The sequence below is a fragment of the Musa acuminata genome, chromosome BXJ2-3, assembly GCF_036884655.1.
Source record: "Musa acuminata AAA Group cultivar baxijiao chromosome BXJ2-3, Cavendish_Baxijiao_AAA, whole genome shotgun sequence".
NCBI classification, from domain to species: domain Eukaryota; kingdom Viridiplantae; phylum Streptophyta; class Magnoliopsida; order Zingiberales; family Musaceae; genus Musa; species Musa acuminata.
In genome coordinates, this window is record NC_088340.1 from 3,295,148 (window position 1) to 3,320,820 (window position 25,673).

At 47.2% G+C, this 25,673-nt stretch overlaps 7 protein-coding genes and 2 long non-coding RNA genes across 11 annotated transcripts; 5 read left to right on the forward strand and 4 right to left on the reverse strand.

Moving 5' to 3' along the window:
• Nucleotides 1–3,798: 3,798 nt before the first annotated feature.
• LOC103976896 (mitogen-activated protein kinase kinase 5-like) lies at nucleotides 3,799–5,391 on the forward strand. The gene has a single exon (XM_009392239.3). The coding sequence runs from the start codon at nucleotides 4,050–4,052 to the stop codon at nucleotides 5,094–5,096; it is 1,047 nt and encodes a 348-aa protein (XP_009390514.2). The 5' UTR covers nucleotides 3,799–4,049; the 3' UTR covers nucleotides 5,097–5,391.
• A 1,591-nt stretch (nucleotides 5,392–6,982) lies between these two features.
• Nucleotides 6,983–7,898, forward strand: LOC135606945 (pathogenesis-related protein PR-1-like). Its single transcript, XM_065098331.1, has one exon. It carries the CDS (start codon nucleotides 7,260–7,262, stop codon nucleotides 7,818–7,820), a length of 561 nt encoding a protein of 186 aa, XP_064954403.1. The 5' UTR covers nucleotides 6,983–7,259; the 3' UTR covers nucleotides 7,821–7,898.
• A 147-nt stretch (nucleotides 7,899–8,045) lies between these two features.
• On the forward strand, nucleotides 8,046–9,689 carry LOC103976895 (myricetin 3-O-rhamnosyltransferase UGT77B2). Its single transcript, XM_009392238.3, has 2 exons — nucleotides 8,046–8,680; nucleotides 8,757–9,689. The coding sequence occupies exons 1-2, from the start codon at nucleotides 8,191–8,193 to the stop codon at nucleotides 9,644–9,646; spliced, it is 1,380 nt and encodes a 459-aa protein (XP_009390513.2). The 5' UTR covers nucleotides 8,046–8,190; the 3' UTR covers nucleotides 9,647–9,689.
• A 264-nt stretch (nucleotides 9,690–9,953) lies between these two features.
• LOC103976893 (uncharacterized) lies at nucleotides 9,954–13,988 on the forward strand. 2 transcript variants are annotated; one of them, XR_671062.3, is made up of 5 exons: nucleotides 9,954–10,253; nucleotides 10,329–10,652; nucleotides 10,744–10,836; nucleotides 10,935–11,068; nucleotides 13,762–13,988. It is a non-coding gene; the product is annotated as an uncharacterized LOC103976893 (long non-coding RNA). The 2 variants fall into 2 exon arrangements; XR_010485034.1 differs by having other exon boundaries at nucleotides 9,958–10,253; nucleotides 10,939–11,068.
• Nucleotides 13,989–14,384: 396 nt separating this feature from the next.
• LOC135606946 (uncharacterized) lies at nucleotides 14,385–16,236 on the reverse strand. Of its 2 annotated transcripts, XR_010485036.1 has the most exons (3): nucleotides 16,103–16,236; nucleotides 14,874–14,948; nucleotides 14,385–14,782 (listed from the first exon to the last, which is right to left on the reverse strand). It is a non-coding gene; the product is annotated as an uncharacterized LOC135606946 (long non-coding RNA). The 2 variants fall into 2 exon arrangements; XR_010485035.1 differs by having other exon boundaries at nucleotides 14,385–14,948.
• Nucleotides 16,237–17,648: 1,412 nt separating this feature from the next.
• LOC103977334 (AAA-ATPase At5g57480-like) lies at nucleotides 17,649–20,286 on the reverse strand. The gene has a single exon (XM_009392829.3). It carries the CDS (start codon nucleotides 19,256–19,258, stop codon nucleotides 17,750–17,752), a length of 1,509 nt encoding a protein of 502 aa, XP_009391104.2. The 5' UTR covers nucleotides 19,259–20,286; the 3' UTR covers nucleotides 17,649–17,749.
• A 290-nt stretch (nucleotides 20,287–20,576) lies between these two features.
• LOC135606944 (beta-1,3-galactosyltransferase pvg3-like) lies at nucleotides 20,577–21,718 on the reverse strand. The gene has a single exon (XM_065098330.1). It carries the CDS (start codon nucleotides 21,549–21,551, stop codon nucleotides 20,604–20,606), a length of 948 nt encoding a protein of 315 aa, XP_064954402.1. The 5' UTR covers nucleotides 21,552–21,718; the 3' UTR covers nucleotides 20,577–20,603.
• Nucleotides 21,719–22,671: 953 nt separating this feature from the next.
• Nucleotides 22,672–23,805, reverse strand: LOC103976891 (beta-1,3-galactosyltransferase pvg3-like). The gene has a single exon (XM_009392234.3). The coding sequence runs from the start codon at nucleotides 23,769–23,771 to the stop codon at nucleotides 22,824–22,826; it is 948 nt and encodes a 315-aa protein (XP_009390509.2). The 5' UTR covers nucleotides 23,772–23,805; the 3' UTR covers nucleotides 22,672–22,823.
• Nucleotides 23,806–24,669: 864 nt separating this feature from the next.
• LOC135606948 (histone H4-like) lies at nucleotides 24,670–25,312 on the forward strand. The gene has a single exon (XM_065098332.1). The coding sequence runs from the start codon at nucleotides 24,685–24,687 to the stop codon at nucleotides 25,072–25,074; it is 390 nt and encodes a 129-aa protein (XP_064954404.1). The 5' UTR covers nucleotides 24,670–24,684; the 3' UTR covers nucleotides 25,075–25,312.
• The last annotated feature ends 361 nt before the right edge of the window (nucleotides 25,313–25,673 follow it).

A 25,673-nucleotide genomic window follows, 5' to 3' on the forward strand; every position in this document is an offset into this window, starting at 1 on the left:
TGGAAGTTTGAGGTGGACTACGGTCCCATGGTTTTTCTCACATTGGATTTTCCACGTTAAAAGATCTCACCGTGTGATTGATTTTTTGCTCTATTGTTTATGCTGTGCTAGTTGATATTTGCATTTGGATATCAAGTTGATATTTTGATGTTAAACCTATTTTGATAAAAAAAAAGGAAAGAATTATTCAGCTTGTCGTCCTTGACACTAAGCGTGGACTTTGTTAGGTTGAGGAACTAAATTAAACCTCCAACACCGAAGAAAAGTTTAGAGGCCTCATTCGTTTGCCTAAACGTTGACACTTAGAAGTCCAATAGGGCGTCTTGAGATACTGTCCGGTGTGTGTGTATAATTTTTTTGAAATGGACAAGGCAACAGGGCTTTCGAGGTACGAACCGTGGAAACATTAAACAAATTAGAAGAAGGATGTAGCGGTTTGTGTGTCTCATGGCGAATGAGGTGAAACTTGGATAGGCGTTTCTTTGGGATTAGCCTGACACTGTGTACTGGCTTTCACATGGGATTGTGAGAGGATTCAGACTTTTTTGCTTATTATCATGTCATTCCATTTCCAGTATTCATCGACTAATTTATCCGTGAACTCTTAAGGGCAGTGGAAAATTAGTATTTATTTTAGATCCAACGACATGATTTAGGGTTTAGAGTTTACCATTTAGCTATAATATAATTTTGTTGATCAATATATAGCAAATAGACGCCGTTGTAGATCTTAAAAGTGTTTTTACATATTCTGTTTTTGTATTTCTTAAAGATTTGATTGGGTGACTAACAATCAAATCCTTAATGTAGCATAAGTGTAGATCATGAGTTTGAATGTTGTAGTTATTTTTTTCAGTGTTCAATTAAAAATTTTCTACTTTTTTTTTCATGACATAGACTTAGTTTTCGTTTACACATCAGACCTAACCAACTTAGTTGTGAGAGGAGATATTAAAACATATATTGAGTCATATCCTCATAGCTCTCATAGCATTTTGAAGATTTAATTATGCGATCGTAAAGCTCATATGCTTAGGTTGGAAAATACCCACCCCAATATATACTTCTAACAGTATTGATCTACACAAACCCTTGTAAGCCAAGTTACTCGATAGAGTCCAAATGCAGTGGTAAAACGTGTGAATATAAGCTATGTTCCAACCAGTGACACGGGTTGATAAGTTGTTCTGCAAACTTAACGTCAACTTCATGTATACCTTCAAAGCAAGAAAGGAGTTGTGTATCATTAATGGAATCTCTAGTACATCAGAAGTGGGTATCAGCCACTTCTCTAAGTATCATTCATGGAATCTTTAACTTAGTACATCGAGGGTGGGTACCAGCTACTTGTAGCTTGAGATGCATGCGCGCACACCACCTGAACACAGATAAAGGAGAGAGTGAGAGGAAGGAAGGCAAATCCCTCTGCCCAACCTCTCGCTTTTGTATGGGATTCTCCGCTTCCTTCAGCTTTCCGCAGCCCACCACGTCGCGTCCACCTCTCATCCTCTCTCTCCTCTCTCGTGGAGGAATCATCCCGTCCCCACTCCTTTTGTTTCTTCTCTTTTCCTTTTTCACATTGCATGCAGAGTTCAATGATATCCTATCACTTTATCCTGCCTGCTACTGCTGCAACCTTTGCTGCCATGAATGAAACGTTGGGATTAGATTTGGGATTGCGCGAGCATTTGCTATATCGGGCACCGTCTGATCCTCTTTGAGGAGGATCAGATGAACCAGGTTTTCATCAGGCGGTGCTGGTGATTTCTACCACCCCCAACTTTTTCAGGTTTTGGGTCCACTCGCTTCAGCTGTTTGCCAGGTATCTTAAGAGTCGTGCTACCTCGACAATCCATCGAACAGTTGCTACTCAACATCTTTTAACTTATACATGGTGTAGTTGTTGGTGGTAGGTGATAGGAAAGGTTCCCGTAGCAGTCATAGAGCGACAACTGATGGCCATGAACCGACGTGGAATGACCCGACACGTGACTAGTGGAGAGAAGCTGACTTGGTAAAGTGCATCAACGACTCAGTGTCGCTCGGAACCATACGGGTTGACATTGTGCAACAGAGCTTTGGATGGATTGAGTCATGTCGTCGGAAACATACGGGTTGATCGCGAACGATCACACTGAACAAGATAACGGTGGACATTAACAACACGCATACCCTTGGGTCATCTCATAAGTATAAATGTCAACCTCTTAACCTGATGAAATAGAATCAAACTTTTGATATTACAAGACCACCTGCTAACTTAAACATCAGAGGGATCGAATCGAAAATTCTTTTTCCGGACTTATTGTATAGGAACCTAATGCAAGCAAGATAATTTGAATCCCACGAAATGTGCAACGAAAGCTAAGAGCTAACCCCCTAACCCGACCTCCCTTGCCCTGAGGACCGTGCATGATCGAATCGTACTGATTCGTGGGATACGGCATAAAGGTGTGCAACAGTAGGTACTACTTAGATTTGTTCTCGGTTATATTTCGACTGCTCCTACTTCATAGTTCAGCTGACGATGGTCAAAAGTCAATTGGATCCAGTGTTGAATCTAAATAAGACTAGCGCATGCATAAGCTTAAGCTTTATGCCAAAAGACATGCATGTAGTAATACTTCGTTTTCTTTCGTTAAAATATTGTTCTAAGTTATCTTCTCTGTTAAAATTTCTATATAATTGATCCTACTTATTTGGGAGTACTAGTAAATATTTTTAGATGAACTGTTGTTGGAATGATTGGTCAGACTGATAGATAATAACAACTAATAACATCGTTGACACGACCAGATGATTAATATTATACTGATCTGATTGGGTGATTTGGATACATGATGTCTACATGGGATGTGACCCAAATATCCCATATCTATGAAGACAAAAACACAATGTGCACCTTCTACCACACAAGGCCCTCTAGCTGTGCCATCTCCATTGACTTTTTTCTTGTGCCGTTTGGCCCAATTCTTTTAAGATGCATGTGATGCACAGCACATGTATGGTTGGATAATCAAGCATCAAGTTGGATACGTTTTCCTTTTGGATCAATTCACACCGACTATTTTCTCTCCCATGTCTTCTTTACAAAAAGAAGCTGAATTCCTGCATCGACTTTCTTAAAGCAATATTAGGCATATGAGGATTAGATTATGGATGACAACTTGAGCTTTATTTCCCAGGCTATTTTTTATTTCTCATAATTTTTATCTCTCAAATAAATAAAATTAAGATCATTGGAAATTTAAGAAATAAAGGTGCCAGCAGGCTTACTTTGGCTGAACCAGTCGTATTAGCATTTTCTTCATTATATATATGTATATTGATCTATTTATTACTACGCCAAAGGAGGTCAGAGGCTGTTTGGCATTATCTTTTTTACTCTTATAGATAGACAAAAAAAATTAGTCTATTTCCAAGTTATGTGTAATGTGAGATAACAGTTTATAAGTGATAGATTGATTAGTCAATTGAAAAAAAAATAAATTTATAATTATTTGAATGTATCAATTAACTTAGTTGATAACAGTTTATCTTTATTTTTTTTAAGAACAATATTTAAGCTTATTCTAATGGCAAAATAAAACTATCAGAAATTTAGAAAAATAGAAGGTTGACAATTGTATAGATCGATTTTTGAGTTGTAGAAAAATGGAAAAAATAATAGAATAATGTGACGGCAAGATGACCTCTAACTTCCATCGTTCCTTTTGGCACCTCACTCCCCCATTTCTTCTCTCCTTTCCAATTACCGCCACACCCATCTAATTTCTGAAATCTCTCCTCCTCCCCTTTCTCTCATTGCTTCACACCCAACTCAATCTAATAAGAAAATGACAGCCTCCGCTTCTGTTCTCTCTAGCCGCCTCCTTGCAATACAATACAGAACAAAGAAATCACAAATCTAAACCCACCCTCTCTCAATCATTCAATCCTTTCCTCTCTTCCTCCTTACCCACCGCCCACCACGCTCTCTCTCTCTCTCTCGCTCCGTTTCTATCGTTATAAAGCGTGTGCTCTTCTCCTCTTCTTGATTATAAGCGGCCATGAGACCCGGGCCGGCACCCGTCCGGCCGGGTCATCCCGGCATCCCGAGCAGGCCACGCCGCCGGCCAGACCTAACCCTCCCCCTCCCCCAGCGTGACCCCTCTCTAGCCGTGCCCCTCCCCCTCCCGCCGCCCTCCGCCCCGTCCACTGTCGGCGCCCCGTCGGCGGAGCCCACTCTTGGCCCCCCTTCCTCCTCCTCCTCCTCCCAGCCGCCGAGCTTGTCCGACCTCGAGCGGCTACGACGAATGGGCAGCGGGAGCGGCGGCACCGTGTGGATGGTCCGCCACCGCCTCACCGGGCGTCACTACGCCCTCAAGGTCATCTACGGCAACCACGAGGACGCCGTCCGCCGCCAGATCCTGCGCGAGATCGAGATCCTCCGCACCGCTGACAACCCCTTCGTGGTCCGGTGCCACGCCATGTATGACCACGGCGGCGAGATCCAGATCCTGCTCGAGTTTATGGACGGCGGCTCCCTCGAAGGCCGCCGCATCACATCCGAGTCCGTCCTCGCCGACGTCGCTCGCCAGGTCCTCGCTGGGCTCGCCTATCTCCACCGGAGGAGGATCGTCCACCGCGACATCAAGCCCTCCAACCTTCTCATCGACTCTGGCCGCCGCGTCAAGATCGCGGACTTCGGCGTCAGCCGAATCCTGGCGCAGACCATGGACCCCTGCAACTCCTCCGTCGGCACCATCGCGTACATGAGCCCGGAACGGATCAACACCGACCTCAACCACGGTATCTACGACGGCTACGCCGGCGACATCTGGAGCTTCGGCCTCAGCATCCTCGAGTTTTACCTCGGCCGCTTCCCCTTCGGCGAAAACCTCGGCCGGCAGGGGGATTGGGCGTCTCTCATGTGCGCCATCTGCTACGCTGATCCGCCGGAGGCGCCATCCACCGCCTCCCGCGAGTTCCGGAGCTTCATCTCTTACTGCCTCCAGAAGGAACCGGCGCGTCGCCTCACCGCGGTGCAGCTCCTCCAGCACCCGTTCATCGTCAACAACCAGCCCTCCCCCTTGACATCCTCCGCCCACCCCTAATCCCAGTTCGGATACATCGAACGATGAATGCCGAAAGGAGAGAGCTCAATGGGCGTGGGCAACCGAACAGGTGCCAGTCTTTCCCGACCTTCCTCGCTGTTTGATCGGACTGGATATGAGAAGCGCGAGCTCGACGGTGCGGGAAATGGGATAGGTGTGTCTTTTATCCTGTTTTCGATTTGAAGCTAGCTTTTCGTTACCTTTTCTTCTTTGATCTCGAGTTCATAAGACATGGATTCCTCCAAACGTGTTGGCGACTTTGTTTAGATCAAGATGGATGGTTCTGTTTTCTTCATCGTTCCATTCTGTTCTTGTTCTTCCTGATATTGTGGTGGTGGTGATGGGAGCGAGTTGATGTGGAAATTAATCCACCATTTCTGTCCTTCTTTTTCTTCGATGTGTTAAGATTTGGGCTCTGCCGCCCATTTCCTCCTCCCCCCTCTGTAGCTGGGCGTATGGATTTGGTCGTTGGAGTTGCATAGATTTCCTTGTCGTCGAGAATGAATAAATGAGTGGCGCATTGAAGGACGGAACGGAGGTCGGGGGGAGCAGCGAGAGCTCTCCATTACGGGAGACATATGTCGTGGCCGGAAAGCGAGATTGTGCTGATGAGGAAAAGGAACACCATTAATGGGATGCATGTGAGGAGGAGGAGTACAATGCTTGGCACTCCCAATGGGATGCATGTGATAGAGAGCTCATGTCAGCAGCAGCAGCTCTGCACCAGTCTCTATTCACATCAAGTGAGTTGGAAGGAAGGAAGGAAGGGGACGATGCAGCACAAGCCTTCCTCTCCTTTCCATGTTAAACCTCTTTGGTAACCAGTGAAAAGGACAGAGTGATGGCTGGCTTCTAGCTATATTATCGATGAATCTAATCTTAGGGCCGCCAAACACATCTCCTGAGATTGAATTCGGAGCACTTGTGGTGGATATTCGACATAGGAAATTAGTTTGAGGTCAAACATGTTAAACTATTTTGTTCAGGTGATCAGCAATTTAATTCCCGAATCCAATGTTGGTAGCAGTTTCTACCTCAGTCTCTAGTTGAACACCTTTCTCCTCTCTTCATCGGCCCAGTAATGTTCTCTTGCTGGCTTCCGGTTGCCATGGTGGCCTTGGGCTGAAATCGGATCTGCATGGATTGCAATGTGACAGATTAATGGTCGAGATCGACTTAAAAGCTCCATAAATAACACACAAAATTTGATGTCAGAACAGCAATCAAGCTATAGGTTTTGTCTACTAGCAGTATAAATATGCAGCGCAACAGGGCATATGGATATGTCCTCTGAAAACAGATTGGAGGAACAGTACTAAAGGTGGTAATTAATGGCTATGTACGATCTCTTCCTACCAGTGATACTTCCAGTCGCTCACATGGGACCATGTGAAGTCCAGTGGCGTCATGTGTACATTCTCTTCCGCTTATATAACACGAAATAAATACGCTCGTTATCGTATTGTCATGCTATGGTTTCATCAACGCCTGACTTCGCAATTACTGGGGGGGGTGTCGTGTCGGCCCAACTACGTCCATCGCATTCACTAACTCCATTCATGTGGTTCTACGACTACGACTCGTGCCAGCCACCCTGCGTTACACCCAGTTGGTGTGGATGGAGGCGGAGCACCCGCCTCGGCTGCGCCCTGGTGACGTGCAGCACCGGCGACACCTTCTTCACATGCAACTACATTCCCCATGGCAATGTCTTGGGTCAGAAACCCTTTTACTGCATTCATCGTCTCAACCCATACTGTTCGATTCTGAGTCCACATTGTCAACTATATGTATACTTCCCTCGTGATGCCACCTCAATCAGGAGATGGTCACATGACCCGTCCAGGGGAACAAACCACATAGCAATCACGGGAGGGATCTGAGGAATGCTTTTGTTACTCCCCTCGCAATTTGTCGGGCCCCAGCAACGAAACGATATGACTGGAGGGAAACTGGGACCCATTGTGGGAACGACGCCATCGTCCAATCGAATGGCTTCCTCAGTCAGGATTGCGAGTAAAAAATGGGGCAGCAAAAGGTAATTTTGCTTTGCTCATTCCCAAAGTCACGAGAGCAACAGTCGCACGGCCGCACTTTATAGCCGTCCTCGCTATCTCCATTATAGCCGTCTCTCCTCGTCCTCGTCCTCCTCTTTCCCTCGCCATGAGCAGTCTTACGCTTCTCCTCCTCTTCCTCCACTTTTCGACGAGCCCCTCGTACGCCTCCTCGCCATTGCTGGCTTCCCCCATCAACCAAACCATCTACAACATAACGAAGACGCTGTGCTGGGGATGCTGGGCGGAGGCCGTCCAATTCCTCTACGCCCACAACGTGGTTCGGGCTACCCACTGGGAGCTCCCCCTGGCCTGGGACCCAACCCTCGAGTCCTACGCCCGGTGGTGGGCCACCCAACGGAAGGGCGACTGCCGGCTCCAGCACTCGTTCCCCGACGGCGGCTTCCAGCTCGGCGAGAACATCTTCTGGGGTTCCGGCTCGGGGTGGGGGCCTTTGGACGCGGTCCGTAATTGGGCCGGGGAGGAGCGGGACTACTCGTACGCCGCCAACGCCTGCGCCCCGGGCCGGATCTGCGGCCACTACACCCAAATGGTTTGGAAGGATACACGTCGCCTCGGATGCTCCCGCGTCGTCTGCGACGGTGGTGGTGTGTTCATGACGTGTAATTATTTTCCACCTGGAAATTACATCGGAGAGAGGCCGTATTAGTGATGTAAAAAAGTACTTGGAATCATAATGTTGATGTATGCGCCTAATAAATATGGACATATGTCCGTGACCGGTTAACTTGCTCCGACAATGACAGCGTGGCCCCTTGATGGTTGTCCGCCATCTAACCGTCCAATTATTGTCGTGATTCGAATAATAAATCTTATCATCTTCGTAAGAACATTTTGTCATAAGATGATGACACGTCGCCTCTGTAGCCTTGGAATTAGGTGAGACCGGGCAACGGCGAGAGCTCACTTATGGACCTTTTATGACGGCCGCTCAACAACACGTCTTCCTCTACCACCTGCAGTTCCCTCTATAAACATCCGTACCTCGCCCTCCTCCTCGACCAGCCGCAGTGCCCCCCATGGGATCCCCTGCATCCAAGCAGCACGTAGCCTTCGTTGCATTCCCATTCGGTTCCCACCCGGGAGCCATCTTTCCCGTCGCACGTGCCGTCGCCGCCGCTGCCCCCTCCGCCGTCGTCTCCTTCCTCGCCACCGCTCGGGCCCTCGCTTCCCTCCCCGCTGCCGACGATACCCCGAACCTCCGTTTCGTCCCCGTCGCCGACGGCGTCCCTGACGGATCTCGGCCGCCGCGGGAAGTCCTCGAGCTGATCGGCCTGTTCCTGGAGGCGACGCCGGGGAACCTGAAGGAGGGGATTGCGGCGGCGGTGGCGGGCGCAGGCGGCGCGCCGGTGATTTGCGTCGTGAGCGACGCGTTCGTGTGGAAGTCCGGGGAGGTGGCCGAGGAGATGAGGGTGCCGTGGGTCCCGCTGTGCCCGGGCGGCACCGCGGCGTTGTCCGCCCATCTCCACACCGATTTGCTCCGCCGAAAGCTCGGGGTTGGCGACCAAGGTTGGCAGGCACATCTCCTCCGTTATTATACGTGCTGTGTTTATGTATGTGGTACGATGGTTCTGTTCGTGTGCAGCTTTAGCTGGCCGCGAGGAAGATCTCCTCGACTTCATCCCCGGCCTCTCCGTGCATCGAGTCCGCGATCTCCCCGAAGGAGTCGTCACCGGCCCACTCGACTCCCCCTTCTCCGTCCTCCTCCACCGCATGGCCGACAGGCTCCCCAAAGCCGCGGCCATCGCCTTCAACACCATTCCAGGCCTTGAACCCGCCATCGAGGAGAGCTTGGCCACGGTATTTTCCAAGCCCTTCATCATCGGCCCCTTCCACATCCTGGCCCCGCCCTCCGCGCCCGCACCCGATCCGAACCGCTGCCTCCCTTGGCTCGACCGACACCGCCCCGATGCGGTGGCATACGTCAGCTTCGGCTCCATCATGACCCCGCCGCCCGCCGAGCTGGCCCAGCTGGCGGAGGGCTTGGAGGCGAGCGGCGTCCCCTTCATCTGGTCACTGAAGGAGACGGCTCGGGAGTGCCTGCCGCCGGGGTTCTTGGAGCGGACCAAGGAGAGGGGGATGGTGGTGGGCTGGGCGCCGCAGCTGGCGGTGCTGGATCATCCGGCGGTCGGAGCGTTCCTGACGCACTGCGGGTGGAACTCGGTGCTGGAGGGGATCGTCGCCGGTGTGCCGATGGCGTGCCGGCCGCTCTTCGGGGACCACCGGATGATCGCCAGGTCGATGATGCTCGCGTGGGGAAACGGCATCGGGTTCGAAGGCGAGGCGATGACGAAGGACGGGGTGTTCAAGGCTTTGGACGCGTTGCTGAGAGGAGAAGAGGGGAAGAGGTTGAGGGCGCGAGCGGCGGAGCTGAAGCAGATGGCCAACAAAGCGGTGGCGCCCGGCGGGAGCTCCACCAAAAACTTCGCTTCGCTACTGGATTTCCTTCTGCCTGAAATTAAATTAAACTCTTAATTGTGTTTTACAGTATGAATAATGTGTGATTATTGAATTCCAAGACCATTACCTCACCAATTAATTGATCCAATAAAACAACAGAGTGACGAACGACTCTTCGAATTCCATCATAATCAAGTCCAGGGCGACACGTGTCCTATCGTTCGATGTGGCAATGGGCTCCGTGTCAAAATGTGCAGTGCACATCATATATATATATATATATACATTGTGTCTTTATATGCTTGCATACGTACATACATACGTGCAAATACACGGGGAGAACATAATCCCTCGGGCGCCAAGCCTATTTATTGCTTCCAGTGCATCGCTTCGGCGTTTAACTTCCATCTCCTCTCAAGAAGCCACCGTTTTCCCTCTTCGCCGCACCTCGTCCTCCTCCTCCTTAGCGAACTCGAGGACCGATCTCCGATGCCTCACGTGTCGGATCGTCGAGCCCTGACGACGGTGGTGGCCATGGAGGTCGCAAGAAACGGTATGGTTGGCTGAACACCTCCCGACGCTCGTTGAAACCCCGTCGAAATCCTACTCGAATCCCTAGCCTCCGATGGCTCCCGTTGCTGATCGTAGATATCTATATCTCGCTGCGCGGTAGCTCGATCAGGTGAGCTTTCTCGTCCCGTTTCTTGATGGGGGTTTAGTCGGGTTCTTTGCGGTTTTGAGATGTTCTTGGGAGCAGGTCTTCCACGAAGTGGAGGTGATCGTGAAACGGTACGAGATTCGTCGCCTTCTAAAGGCCTGGTTGAAACCCTCGTGGCCCGAACCGCAGATGGGCCCAAGTTTTTGGATCATCGAGCCGTAGGGGTGGTGGCTACTTGATCAGGTGCATTGTCTCTCCCAATCTAGATGTGGATCTGTTGTGTTTTCTTGGGTGCTTTATGGTTCTGCGATGTTATTGGGGCTGTTCTTTAAGTATTGCGTTCGACGCATTCTAAAGGCCCCCAACCTCAGATGACGCACGTTTTGGATCATCGTGCTGTAGGGATAGCGGCTACTTGATCAGGTGCTTTCTCTCTTCCCCAATCTTGATGTGGATCTGTTGTGTTTTATTGGGTTCTTTCTGGTTCTGAGATGTTATTGGTGGTGTTCTTTAGTTCTTGTGTTTTCGCCGCCTTCTAGAGGCCTCCAACCGCAGATGGCATACGTTTTGGATCATTGAGCTGTAGCGATGGCGACTGCTTAATCAGGTGCGTCCTCTCTTCCCAATCTTGCTGTGGTTCTGATCTGGTTGTATATTCTCGAGCTCTTTATGGTTCTGATATGTTATTGGGGGATATTCTTCGAGGAAGTGGAGGTCGCCAAGAAACGCCATGGCAAACCAAACACTGCTGTTCTTCACGGAGGCTTGCATCTGTTGCTGGGACGTGAATTCTGCACGCCAGGTGTTTGAAGAGATGCCCAAACCGGATGGCTGTGCTGGTAAGTCTCCTACGTGATTTTGTTGAAGGTAATTGTAGCTTTGTAGTTTTATCGCTTGGTAATCTATTATTATGATGCTATTATGGAGTCATGTTTTATAAAGAAGACTTCCCAATCATGAATAGGAAAGGTCTAATGTGCTCCATAGAATTGGAAGACTTAACGATTAGGATAGTTGTAATAAGTTCTTTATGTTCAAGAAATCACTAGTTGTAATATATTCTTTATGTTCAAGAAATCATTAGCGCAACATACGAACAACCTATTGATCATATATACTTTTCATATGAACAATATATATATATATGATACACCTCTTGAGTACTACTAATAGTTGATCAGCTTGACTTAGAAAAATCTTACCAAGGCTAGTGACCATCCAATTGTATGATGTTGTTATTCCTCTGTTTTGATGATTGAGGTGCCTTGTTTTCATATGTTTTCTTGACTGGTATCATATAATTTGCTTCAAGACTTGCTAGCTTTGATAAATAAGCAGAATGTTGATGTAATGTTACTTGTGGATTGTGGACACAGCATATTACAAATAAATTTGCATTCCCTCAATTTTGTATATATAGGTCATTAGTTGTCGAGCTGGCATATGCTAACACTGTTTGCACATACACTTTAATGGAATCAAATGATTTGACCGACAACATTAACCTGAATCAAATGGAGTTTTTTAGCTGGTTTCTTCAATGTGTTTTTTAAATAGGTTCTTCCTTGCATGTAATATGAATTTAAAGGGATATGGTACATGGTATATAGCTATTTCCCGTTCTCTTTTCTGCAGATCAGTTTTGCCAATAACTTGTTTTTTTTTTTACAGTGTTTGGTTTTGACGTTGTATATGAATTTCAAAGGATATTTCAATATCAATTTAATCAAAATAGGGATCTCAATGCTAGAAACTGTTGTTGAGTTATATATAAGAAAAAAAAAGGAAAATAATTACATAAGAAAAATAAAAATAAGAAAAAAAATGTAGTTCTTATTCTGTTCTATTAAGAGACCAACCAAAGCAGCAACTGTAAATAGAGAAAAAGGGATGAAAGATGTGTATCATTTTTGGCTTAGCCCTAAGAAATGCATATTATAGTTCCTGGGGATTTAGTCTGTTAATATTAGAAAAAAGAATATATATTCAATAAAGAACTCTTATAAGACAGTTCTTACTCTGTTCTATTAAGAGACCAACCAAAGAAGCAACTTATGTAAAAGAAATTTTTTGTAAATTAGTTGTAAGGCTATTTATGTTTTATGGATCTGAAATTTGAAGTATCTAGAAATTCTTCTGTGACATTAACATAAAATGAGATGGAGATGAAGATGTTGAGATTGTTGTCTAATATTGTTATAAAAAGATCGATATAAATAATAACTTCATTCGTGGTTGCACATGTCCATAGGAAGTATTAAAAAAGATTATTGAAAATAAAATTTCAATTCCTTCTACCTTTAAATTTCATAATTATAATATTTAATATATTTCTTAACAAGAAATTTTTAATTTTTATAATTTTTAATGAAGTTAATGTCGTTTTTTTTTTCTTTTTTATTTAGTTTTAAATTTCATTGAAATAATAAATTTCAATTTCATTGGAAATTTATTTTAATGAGTTCAACAAATTCTAAATTAAAAAATTATCAGGATTTTTGTTCAACAATTTTAAATTCCAAACTGATGACTATCTTTTAAATTTTGTTTGGAAAAAAGAATGATGTCAAACAATCAAAGCTGACAGAAAGAACAAAGACCACAAAGAGAAACTCCAAAACCAAATATTTTCTTGCATCACCAAAATCTAAAAATATTCAAGTTACACCAAAGAACCCATCCCAACCAGGTGGGTTCAAGTTATACATACATCAAACTCTGACCGATGAGGATCACTTATTTACAATTTTCACTGAGATTCAAGTCTATTTTAATAACAGGAATTTGATAATATGATGAAGCAAGAACATAGAAAATCAAAGGTAACCGAGGTCAACTTGAAAGAATCATTGCAACAGTAGCACAAAATTGTAGAAACCTGCATTTGATATTATTAAAAGGTTTTTGGCCCGTATTCCCTCGATTCACATAGTCCCAGCAAAAACAAAACAAGGTTTTCATAGCCCAGCTACCTTAAAAGCTAGAAAAGGGGCGAAAGTTCAAGAAGGGAAAGGACGTATTCTTGGGAAATTAGCAAACCATTTCTCCACTTGTAATCATAGGCAGTTTATAACCCCATAAAACTTGATGTCTTTATCAAATGTTGAATAGCCCATGATCTTTATAGTCCAGCAAGGACAGAGCAATGGGGAATGTAAAGACAATACACAACTAAAAGTGCCACATTTAACCCACATAAAAGGGAATGGAAATATTCCTAGGAAACTAGAAAAATGTTTCTTTAGTTTACTATCTAATCAGCATATAATTCATTAAACCAGACCCTAGCACTCATAAGTTCAACTCTAACAAGTGAAAGGAAGTTAATAGGTGTTGTGTGTTTTTTAGATGAGGTTTTTTAGATGAAGTTAATATGGTTCGACCAAAAATAGTTTAATCATCTTTCCACCTCAATTTGCTACAGAAAGTATTATATTCAAAATGCTGGAAGAATAGTCATCTCATTTGTCAGTTATAAGCAGATTATTTGCTAATCAAAGTATATAGACTGACAAAGATCATTTGCCTGCAGTGCTGCAGGGATCAAATTAAGCATCCACCATTCCAACAATTCCAACAACTTGGTTGCCAAAGCCTGATATGACTGCATTGGATGGGCATCCTACCTACGATGAGCATTTATGGTGTTGATCATGGGCTGACCCTTTGTAAATTCAATTGTATATTATGTAAACAAGCAGCCATGATAGCCTTTAATTAAAAGAATGAAGATTTAATTTCAAAGATAAACTCTAGTTTGCTAGCAATAAGATCAGCGTTTATATCTTTCATTTACTTTGTAATGCTGATCACTGTGGAATAAACTTCAGTTATCATTTTGCATTAATAAATAATATATATTCATAAATGAATATAGTATCTTCTTCCAAATTCCAACATTACTCCAAAGCTCTCATTTGTTTCTCTGCAGCAAATATCAAACAACTAAATCGTAAATGTTGTCATGATCATTTGCAAGGTTTGGCATGCCTCGAGTGGCAGTCTATATTTTGTTGCACGGACTCTGTAAAGATGCATACACGAGACATGATAAGCTGGCATAAATCCACATAATATACCAATATCTTGGTGACAGTCGAGGCATAATTTGGTACTCACCGAAATGGCGTAGTAGGTTACACTCGCTTTGGTTGATGTAAACAAGAGCAAATGATAATTAATTATGCATTTCTTGGCAACCTCCACTTCCTTAGATAACAGCCTCAATAACATCTCAGCACCATAAAGAACCTAAGAAAACACAACCAGATCCACACAAGATTGGGAAGAGAGAATGCACCTGATCAAGTAGCCGCCATCGCTACATATGGTTGGGATCCGGTTGGGGGCCCTTAGAGGGCGGCGAAAACACAAGAACTCAAGAACAGCCCCAACAACCATAAAGAACTCGAGAAAACACAACCAGATCCACATCAAGATTGGGAAGAGAGGACGCACCTCACCTGATTAAGTAGTCGCCCTCGCTACAGCTTGATGATCCAAAACGTGGACCATCTACCGTTGGGGGCCTTAAGAAGGCGGCGAAAACACAACTAAAGAACACCCCCGATAACATCTCAGAACCATAAAGAACCCAAGAAAACACAACAGATCCACATCAAGATTGGGAAAGAGAGAATGCACCTGATCAAGTTGCCGCCATCCCTACAGCTAGATGATCCAAAACGTGGGCCATCGGCGGTTGGGGTCCGGTTGGGGCTACGAGGGTTTCGACGAGGCAGGCGACGAGTATCATTATTGTGGTCGTGAAATCATGCATCAAATTTAAAGATGCGAAACAATGATTTATCAAATCAATTTTCATTCATCAAATTAATTTTCATGTCGAAACTCACCCGTGGAGCTTAATCAAACCCCTTGTCGGTGTATCGATGTTATGCCGACGTGACCAAATGAGGTCGGAGTGAAGAGCAAGTGGGCCTAATATGTACGCTATGGATAATATCATTTTCGCCTATCACAAAATGTTCTTGTGAAAATGATAAGATTTATTATATAATTAGTTATTGAATCATGACAAAAATTGGGTCGTTTGGTGGCAGACGAAACATTTAGGGGACACGTTGTCATTGTCGAAACCAACTAGCCACGGACATGTGTCCATGTGTGCTGACCTTATTACGCGCATACATCAACGGGGTATGGCCACCTAAACCAAGATTCCAAGTGCTTTTTTACATCACTAATACGGCCTCTCTACGATGTAATTTCCAGGTGGATAATAATTACATGTCATGAACACATCCCCACCGTCGCAGACGACGCGGGCACATCCGATCCGATCGTTCCCCATGATTCCACCCCGCGATTTTAGCCTACGCCACTAGAGAAGCATCGCAAATCAAGAAACAGAAAGAGACACAAAGAAGGAAAGAAGGCGATCGCCAGAAGAAAGAACAAGAAAGATGGGGGTTAAGATTCTGATCCACGCCATCAAAATGACTTCCGAAATCAAGAACGAGGAGAAGGGGGAGAAATCACGACAACTGCTAAAGTTCGAAGATTAGGATTGAGACAATCGACCTACAAGAGAATGGATTCTATACAATTGGTGCTGGGAAGGGGATCGGCCCGGGCGGTAGCCTCCGTTTCAACCTCATCCTCCTCCATCCCGCAACGGGATCTGGTCTCGCCTAAAGGTGATGGCGAAGCCGCTTCTTGAAAGACACACATCAAATCAAAGAAGGGAAGAAGAAGATCACGAGTGGAGAGAACAACTGAGAAGGGGGTTAGGGCTCCGATCGACGCTATCAAAATGACATCACAAACGAAGCAGGGAAGATATCACGAGAACCGCTAAAGATCGAGGATTAAAGTTGAGATCAATCGACCTCGAAGAGAGTGAAGCTTACCCTACTGGCGCCAGCAAGGGAATCGGCCAGGGGCGGGGCGGGGCGGACCGACAGCCTCCACTTCACCCTCTTCCTCCTTCGTCCCATCCCAGATCTGATCTCTTCCGAAGGGTATGCCGAAACCGCTTCTTGAAGAGGGGGAGAATGAGATGGGATTCAAACCACACCGTATATATATATCAACAGAATCCACCAAAGCCCGAATCCGATAAGCTTGTGGATGCAAACGTTAGTATTAACTCGTTATCGGGTGTGGATCCGAGATCCATACTGATACGCTTGTTGGATCCATAACAATGAGCTGCAGGCCCCCATAAACTGCAGCCCCATCAAACTGTAGTCCATCACGAGCCTTGGGGAACCCACGTGATTTCGGCTGGCAATTATTGAGATGCATACTCACAAACGAAAAGATAATATAATATTTAAGATCAATTTTGTGTATCATGCGACTAACTCTAGTATTAGTCACGTCAGACTTATTTCTAGTACTAGTTTAAGTTGTCATGTGAATCACTTCTAAAAGTGGTTCCAGTTAGTATGGAAGAGTCTGTCTAAATGCAGAGGAACGTATATAATGAATCCCCAGAGGGAGGGTTAACCAACTTTGGATCCTCTTGGGGGGCAATCCATTTAGATCTTGAAAAGGTTGACAAAAGGGGAATCCAGTTGGAATGATGAGATGGGTTCATAAGGGGTGGTGGGGTCAAAAGGACCTAAAGGTTGATGATTGGCATCCAATATATATCTTGCATGCTTCCAGCTGATCACCTCCTTTGTGGTCATCAAACATGGGTCCACTGCCATCAGCTGTAGCTGGACCATGGTTGATGCCTGTTCCATTCAACTCCTCATCCCAAGTCTTTCAACCGGTGATCATGTCCAAGCAGAACATCATAGTCTCCATTGCATGTTCTTAAGCTTGTGATCGCACATATAAGAATATCGGCATCTCCCTTTCAAGCAATGTGTGTGTGTGTGTGTGTGTGTGAGAGAGAGAGAGAGAGAGAGAGAGAGAGAGAGCTGTTGCAGAGAAATGATTTGACTGCAGGAAGTGCCAACTAATTCTGGGGCATCGTTTTAGGTGGTGGGAGGAAGAGGATGAGTCCCACTAGGGGGGAGAAGAATCTCCTCCTCAGGCTCTGAAAGAGTTGCAAGGACTTCTTTGTCCGCATTCAGCAGAGGGATTCGATCGACACTGTTTCTCACACAAAGATATGCATTATCCATCACGTATCTCTCGGTAATCCATCGTTGCTGGCTGGCAGCTTTCCCTTACCAATTCTCTTTTGTGGCATTTTTATCCTTCAGTCGCTCGCGCTGTCTCTTATAAGACAAACCATTAGGTTTCGACCATCGTACCGCAAGATATGATGCTGCCTTCCATACGCGACTTGTCATCATCCTCCATTTTGCAGTAGTTGGAAGCTCAATGAGAGAGCTCAGTCATGTAAAATGGGAATACAGGCAACAAAGCGTGTAGTTGAATGTGGACATCGACAAACAATGCATGCTTGCTCATGCAAGTTGATCCAAACAATAGGAACCTACATGTTCAAGAAGAGTACAGTTTACATGCTCAGTTGACACTGATAACTTAAAAGAAAGAGAAAGATAAAAGCAATGATGGAAGGCTAATACACGTTCCTACTCTTCGTTCTCCCCATTGCACCGATTTGCTGCTTCCTTACCTTCCTTTGGGCTCCCTAATGCCCGCTTCTCCTGCTCTTCCTCCTCGTTCTCCTTCTCGAAGGCCTTCAGAGATCCTCCTCCTCTTCCCTTGTTCTTTGCTCTGTTCTTGAGCACCTCCAACAGCTCCGCCATGGCCTCAAGCTTCTTTCGTCGCCGGTTCTTTATTAGAATCTCGCTGACATCTGCTGGGGTTATGTCGACACCATTAATCACCTCTTCCAGTTCCTTCAGTAGCTCTGCATTCTTCCCCTCGTGTTCCAGCTCGACATCCTCCGGTGACAGATAATTCTGCATCAGCGTCTTTAACGCTTCGTAGGAGCAATAGCTCATGCAGATATGCATGTCCATCCTCCCCGACCTGAGGAGCGCCGGGTCAAGCTTTTCGATATGGTTCGTGGTGAACACGAAGATCCTCTCGTTCCCGCAGCACGACCACAACCCGTCGGTAAAATTCAGCAGCCCGGACAAAGTTATCGTCTTCGCAGCATTGGCGTCATCCGAGCCGAAGGTAGAGTCATAAAGGGGCATTGCCTTCTTCCAGCCGGAACTACGGTTGGTCAGATTGATCGAGCAATCTATGTCCTCGATGACAATGATCGACTTCGAAGTCGTCTTCATCAGAAGCTTACGAAGCTCCGAATTGGTATGCACCTCGGTGAGCTCGAGGTCAAAGACGTCGTAGTTGAGATAATTCGCCATAGCGGCGATCATGCTCGACTTGCCAGTGCCCGGTGGGCCGTACAGCAAGTAGCCTCTCTTCCATGCACGCCCCGTCCTCTGGTAGAAGACCTCCCTCTCCGCGAAGTCCTTGAGGTCGGCCATGATCGCCTCTTTCTTGATCGGGTCCATGGCGAGGGTCTCGAACGTGCTTGGGTGCTTGAACGGCACAGACTCCCACGGGTGAACGCGGGAGTCCATGGCGCCGCCGCGCGAATTGGTGTACAGTAGCCGGTCCTGGTTACTGCGGCGGAGCAGGGTGGCCGTGTCCATAATGTGTTGGAGGTAGGCCTGGAGGATGAGGGGCTTGTCCTTCTTCTTGATCATGAGCGTGAACCCACGTTTCTCGTCGGGAAGGGGGCGCCACGAGAAGGCCTGGGCCTGGCGCTGGGTGACCACGTGCTCCCACGTGGCGGTGGCGCCACCGAAGGTGTCGACAAGGCGGTCGTTGCTGGCGAGGCCGAAGGTGAAGGCGGAGGAGTTGAGGGGCCGGGAGACGCTGAGGCGGGAGGCGGCGACGGAAGCAGAGCCGCTGAGGTAGATCTGGACGGCGTTGTAGAGCTCGTTGGTGTTGACGCCGTCGATCTCGGTGATGTCGAAGTAGCAGGAGGAAGAGAAGCAGTGGCAGAGGCGGTAGAGGAACTTGTCGGATGCGAAACGGAGGTCGGGAGGGAATACGATGTTGATAAGGCTCTGGAAGAAGGCGAACACCCCCATGAGAGAGGCAAGAAATGCCCAAAACTCCATCTTATCTTTCTTGTAGTGGAACCCTGAAGAATGCTTTCTTCTTCCCACTCAAATAAGAATTGAACCGAATTCAGGGAACAGGGGAGAAGAGGTTCTCCTCTGGTTTAGTGTTCTCCTACTCTGTCGTTCTATAGTACTGTTCTTTTCTCTCTTCTTTTTCATAGATGTATCAATTCAGCTTAAGAGGAAAGGGATGAATGCGGTAGAAAAGAAGAAGACAGAGTTCTCTACTAGTTGGCAAATGGCAGATATCTTGAACATGTCTTTAAGAGTGCGGGGGGAGGGGAGTGATGGGCAGTCTTCCTTGTGTGGGACGGGGATTATATAGAGGTGCCTTCCACCTCCTCCGTCCAAAAGGACTTCAAATTATTTCAGAGATCTAACAAGTGGCAAAGAGGAGAGAGGATGGGTTAGAGATTTACTGTGTAGAAGTTGATGGCGATGTATGCATGTGAGCTTGCAGTGATAAGTATGGAATTCGGATGGTGTACTCTAAATCAAATCAAAAAGAAGAAAACCATGGTGGTGGTGTCCTCTGTTGAGGCAAGGGTCTCAGGCTTTTTGGTGAGATCACTTGGCCTTTCTCCTCTTTTGCTCATCATCTGTCAAGTCTTGAAGCTCTTCCTCTGCTACCTGCTACTTCAGCTTTTGATGAAGATTATGGAGCATTCACACAATTTGGTGGAGTGTACAGTGGTAAAGATCTGCTGCAGACATTACGATATCTTTCTCCCACTCTTTTTGTCATCCTTTTCGGCTTCCTGTTTTAACCAGCAAAACTTCGGGCTCGACGGAAGGTTGTTTCCTGCATGTCCCAGGGCCATTAATGGCCTACTTTGGTGGCGTGTCCTCAGTATCCCATCTGTCTCACTCTCCTCCGTTTCGGTGTAGCTCGTCGATATCCGTCTCGAGCCATTCCTACGACCACATGTCTCTTGAGAGAAGCTTCATCTCGTTTTTGTAGACAACCTCGAGATGGGATTCCAACAAAGTCCAACGAGTGGATCGTATAATATGGAACCCAAACGGGTTGCTAGACGAGTCACTCTGTACGGGGATACAAGCATGGATCTCCGGATGAACAGCGTCTCCTCGAGGGCTAAATACTATGGTCTCGTCTCCGGGCATCGGAATTTGCATGCACTGCAACTAGATTTTGCTGCAATATTTTAAGCTCATTGACGCGTTAAGATGGAGTTGGTCTCCTCGATAATCGTATATGTCCAGCGATAGGTTGCTTTCATATGGTAAACTGAGGATGAAGCGATCGAGCAAGAGAATGGCCAAAGCGAAAAAAAGGGAAACAGAGAGAAACAAATCAAATAATAGGTTGCAAGTTTTTCCTTCAGTCGATGTGGTAGAATTTGGATGGCTTCAGGCCGTCGGTGACGTTCAAATACTTGAGGGTTCTCGCCCACTTGAGGTGATCCTTCAGCCGATGCACGGCGATGGTGTCCGGCATGAACTCGTGCGAGCAGGTGTCGATGGGCACCGGGATGGGGAAGTCGTACATGGCGTACTTGGTGTTGTACCTGTTCTTTCCCTTGTTCCCTTCCCTCAGCCATTTCCCGGTCATCATGTCCTCGGCTCCGACGGTGTTGTTCTTGGCGATCTCCGACGTCGATATCCACTCCACCAAGTCCCAGGAGAGCAGGTACCCCATCCCCGACATGTACTCGTGGAACGGATCCATGCTGTCGCAGGGGATCACAAAGCCATAGTACAAGTCCTCCCTCGGCATCTTGTTCAGCGACTCGATCAATTTGGGGAGCCGGAAGTAGATGTCGTCGTCCGCCTTGAGGACGAAGTCGTAGGGCTGGTCGTCGCCATCGGCGCCGTTGAACAGCTTGGGAATGCTGGAGAAGTACGTGTACGTCTTGCCATCGTTCATGTTCTCGTTGCAGTCGAGGATGATGATGTCGTTGTAGCGCATGATCTCCAGGGCGATCAACACGCGCTGGTCCTCCTTGGTCAGGTTGCAGAAGACGAAGCGGACGTCGACGTGGGCGGTGAGGTTGGTCTGGAGGGAGTAGACGAGGCGGAGAAGGTGGCGGCGCTCGTACAGATCTGCGCGGGAGAGGACGCCGATGAGGAGGCGGAAGTCAGGCTTCACCGTGACGGGCTCGGTGAAATGGGTGACGGCAGCGGCGGACGAAGAGCGGCACGCGGTGACGAACGACTGGAGCTCGAACTCCTTCGGGTAGATAACGAGGTATATGAAAGCCAGGAGGGCGAGAGCGAGGAAGACGATACCAACAGTTTTAGGAGGTGGCTTGTGCAAGGAGGGTTTCATGGCTGCTGTGATGTGGATGGTGATCGCTCAAGCCTCAAGGGCCGGGGGGGGGGGGAGTCTGTCACAGAGCAGCACAAGGCGAAGACTTAATAGTCGTATCGTCTGCCCACCCAAACTGCGACCCAATAATACTGTATATAAAGAAATAAGTTAAAACATTGAGTTGGAATCGGATGCGACAAGGGATGCAAGGAGAAGAAGAAGAGCTTTCATGTTAGGTGCAAGGCCACAACGGATCTCATAAGCCGTGGAAGAAGAGAAGAAGAAAAGCTTCAGATTGGGTACAAAGCCATATTTGACCGTCGTGCATCAAAAACGTGTGAATCTAAGCGGAGTAAAGGCGAAGTTTGAGAGAGAGAGAGAGAGAGAGAGAGAGAGAGAGAGTTGAAGAGATCTCACACGGATTACTAAGACGGATCTGAAGAGATGGTGATCACGTGGGCTCTTGACTTGAAAGGAAGAAGAAGGTGGCCTCGGTTCTCGTGTGCGGCTACGACTTGAACGGGTATTGACCGAACCCTTCTTCCTTCGATTGCTGAGAAGGTTAATGTCTTCTTTTTGTAGTTATACGGCTAAAATCGGTAGATACATATGTCTATTGCCTCTTGCATAGATAATTCCATCTCCTCATCGGTGGGCCGTAAATAAAAGTCAAACAAAGTGAGTCAACTCGCAGCGATGGATTCTCATCTCTTAATTGGAAAGTTGAATTAAAGGGAATATAATAATAACAGCACAGTATGTAACTCCGGCAATCCATTTGAGCATCCATGACATCTACGGAGTCACCATTTATATGGTTCGAGTAAGTCGCGTAAATGGTAATGTTTTCATGTTAAGTCGAATCATAATTCGTGGCACGATTATGGCAGCCAGCATCAGATTTCGAACAATATTTTAGGTCTCGATCTGTTGCAAATTGATACGTTCCAGCAGATCCCAATGACCTCTTTCACCTACCTAAATCGATTTGTGCTCTCAATTAAATAAAAGAATACACCTGCTATTGTGTTACTTTTCCTTAAAATCTTCCATATCATCATTCCTTTTCACTTCCAACACATGTTTTAGTTAGGAATATTGAATCACTTCCAACGCATGAGATAACTGCTATTAGATTTCCGACGGAGAACTGACTGTTACGGTATCTTGCAGTTGACAATGTCTAATATGGATCTCCATCGATCGTTGCATGGCTGAGCAGAGCAAGTCATGTGGGAAAAAAGAATCATTGATGACCGAGAGAAGAAGGCAAGATAGAAGGGAAGCGCTTCAAGGAATATGATACAGCTTAGAGGGCTTCAACCCCGCAGTGACGTTGAAGTAATTAAGGGTCCGCGCCCACCTCAGGTGGCTCTTGAGCTTGTGGACCGCGATGGTGTCCGGGATGAACTCGTGGCGGTGGCACGTCCGCGGCTCCTCCATGTAGTCGTACATCGCCGGCTCCATGTTGAACTTCTTACCTCGGCCTCCTTCTCTCATCCATAGCCCGGTCTGGAAGTCCTCCGGCCCAACCTGGTTCTTTCTGGGCAACTCCGACGTCGCGATCCATTCCACCAAGTCCCAGGATAATAGATATCCCATTCCGGTCATGTAGTTGGTTTTATGTTGCGGGATCCAACAGGGATTGATCAACCCATAGTAGACGTCCTCCCGAGGCATCTTCCTGAGTGATTCTGCCAGGTTATGAAGCCGGAAGTAGGCGTCGTCGTCCACCTTCATGACGTAGTCGTAAGGCCGGTCGCCGCCGTTGCTGCCCTCGAGCATCTTCGGCAGGCTGGAGAAGTAAGCGTAGGTCTTGCCGTGGTCCATGTTCTCGCCGCAGTCGAGGATGATGATGTCGTCGTAGAGCACGATCTCCATGGCCACCAGCACTCGCTGCTCCTCCTTGGTCAGGTTGCAGAAGACGAAGCGGACGTCGATCTGGGCATTAGTGATGTTGGATTGGAGGGCGTAAACGTTTCGCATGAGGTGGCGGCGCTCGTAGCTGTCGGGGAGAGAGAGGATGCCCATTAGGAGACGGAAGTCCGGCTTCGGGGTCACAGTCTCGATGAAGGTGGCGACGGAGGAGGGCGGCTGGGAGCCGCACCGGGAGGTGACGATGGACTGGAGCCGGAACTCATTCGGGTAGACAACAAAGAAGATCAAAGCTACCAGCGCTGCTGAGAGGAGGATGAAAGGAATGGTGGATGGAGAGGAGTGCAAGGAAGGCTTCTTCATGACTTTTCCGGCTAACCCAGAAAGATGATAACAGTTGGGAGTCTTATAGTTGGAAGTGTTTCACCGATTACTCGAAGATGAGCAATTTGTCTTCCAATGACTCGGAGTAAACATGGTTCTTCAATTCCACAAGATCACATGACCGATCTACCCGCACGTGACGATGCATGGGAGAATGCGACGGTGAGGAGGAGTTTAGCCTTACAATAATAATATAGTCTTCATGCAAGCTGCTTCCTCCTGTCTTTGCTGCACTCTTTAAGGGGTTGGGTTTGACTCCTAAGATCTGATGTCAACTCTGGGAACACGAAGCAACGTTTTAAATGTATCGTGTAAGGGAGCCCTAAGGACGAGGGATGTTGTTTGCCTCCTTCACTCGGATCACAGGATGCACCACAAAGGTTTGTTCATTGCTGGACATTGTACATTACTGCTACTGTTCCTCGGGAGATCATGTATCATGGGATCGTGCACGATCTTGGAAACCGAGTTCCATCGACTTGGCTTTAAAGACACAGAATCGACATCTGACTATAGTATTGATTTCAGCGGGTCAACCACTGTAGCAAATAAAAACAAGATTAAGTGCTTCAGCAGACAGCAAAGAGAGGTGCTCAAACCATCGACCACGAAACATAAGCCACCAAGGAGAAAGAAACAAGGTTTGATAATCCGAACCGAACCACTTAAATATGGGCCAGAGAAATAGACCGTTGGTTTGGGATTTAGATCGGGTATGCTCTATTAGGCTATCGGATCCCATGGGCCGTATCAAGCAGGCTCGATCCACTCATTCCAGTTCCAACCAATGGCATACTAGATGTCCACATCGCACGGCTATTAACAAAAAGAAGGCCTTCTCACGGATCGACAACTCATCCAACGGCCATCCTTTTCCTAAGTCCTCGATATAATGAACCTCTCTCCTTCCCGTTCCAGCACCAGATCAAGGAACGTGAGGAGCGCGTGGGAAAGAGACAGCGAGAGCAAGATGTCCGGGCGAGGAAAGGGAGGGAAGGGGTTGGGGAAGGGCGGGGCGAAGCGCCACCGCAAGGTCCTCCGCGACAACATCCAGGGCATCACCAAGCCGGCCATCCGCCGCCTCGCGCGCCGCGGCGGCGTCAAGCGCATCTCCGGGCTCATCTACGAGGAGACCCGCGGCGTGCTCAAGATCTTCCTCGAGAACGTTATCCGCGACGCCGTCACCTACACCGAGCACGCCCGCCGCAAGACCGTCACCGCCATGGACGTCGTCTACGCCCTCAAACGCCAGGGCCGCACCCTCTACGGCTTCGGCGGTTGAGCTCCCCTCCCGTGCTCGTCCCATTGGCCTCCGTAGGGATTTCTTTTGGTTTCTCCTTAGTGACTGGATCGAAGTATGTCATCATGTATAAAGAGAGCAGTTCATTGGAGTTCCAAAGACGTGCTTTATTAGCGGCATTACAGATTTCTGTGGATTTAGAAGCTATACTTGTCATTGGTTTTGTTTGGGATCATAACAGCCGATAGTAATTCGAAGACGCAGGGTTGAGTTTTCGTGACATGTAGGTGTACAATATCATATGGTGGCCGTACTGTTTCAGTATGAATCCCAATCTAATCACTCTTTTATCGTGAATAAGAGTCGTGACGATTTTAATCGACTCGTCTTGGTTCAGCAATTCGACCCGGTCTGAATCGGATTTGAGTGGTTCACGCTTTAGTTCGAGCCAGTCTCGAACCTGTCGCGACGCTATGGGCCCCGTTACAGCTCAACGACCGGAGAAGCTTCCACGGGCCGTTTCTCTCCCTGTTCTTGCACCCCGTCGCCGTCGGTGGCGATCTCCGCCTTGTCTGCCGATTTCTGATGTCTTCCATCACCATGGCCGCCGGCATCCTTTTCGGCGCGAGCACAAAAAGATA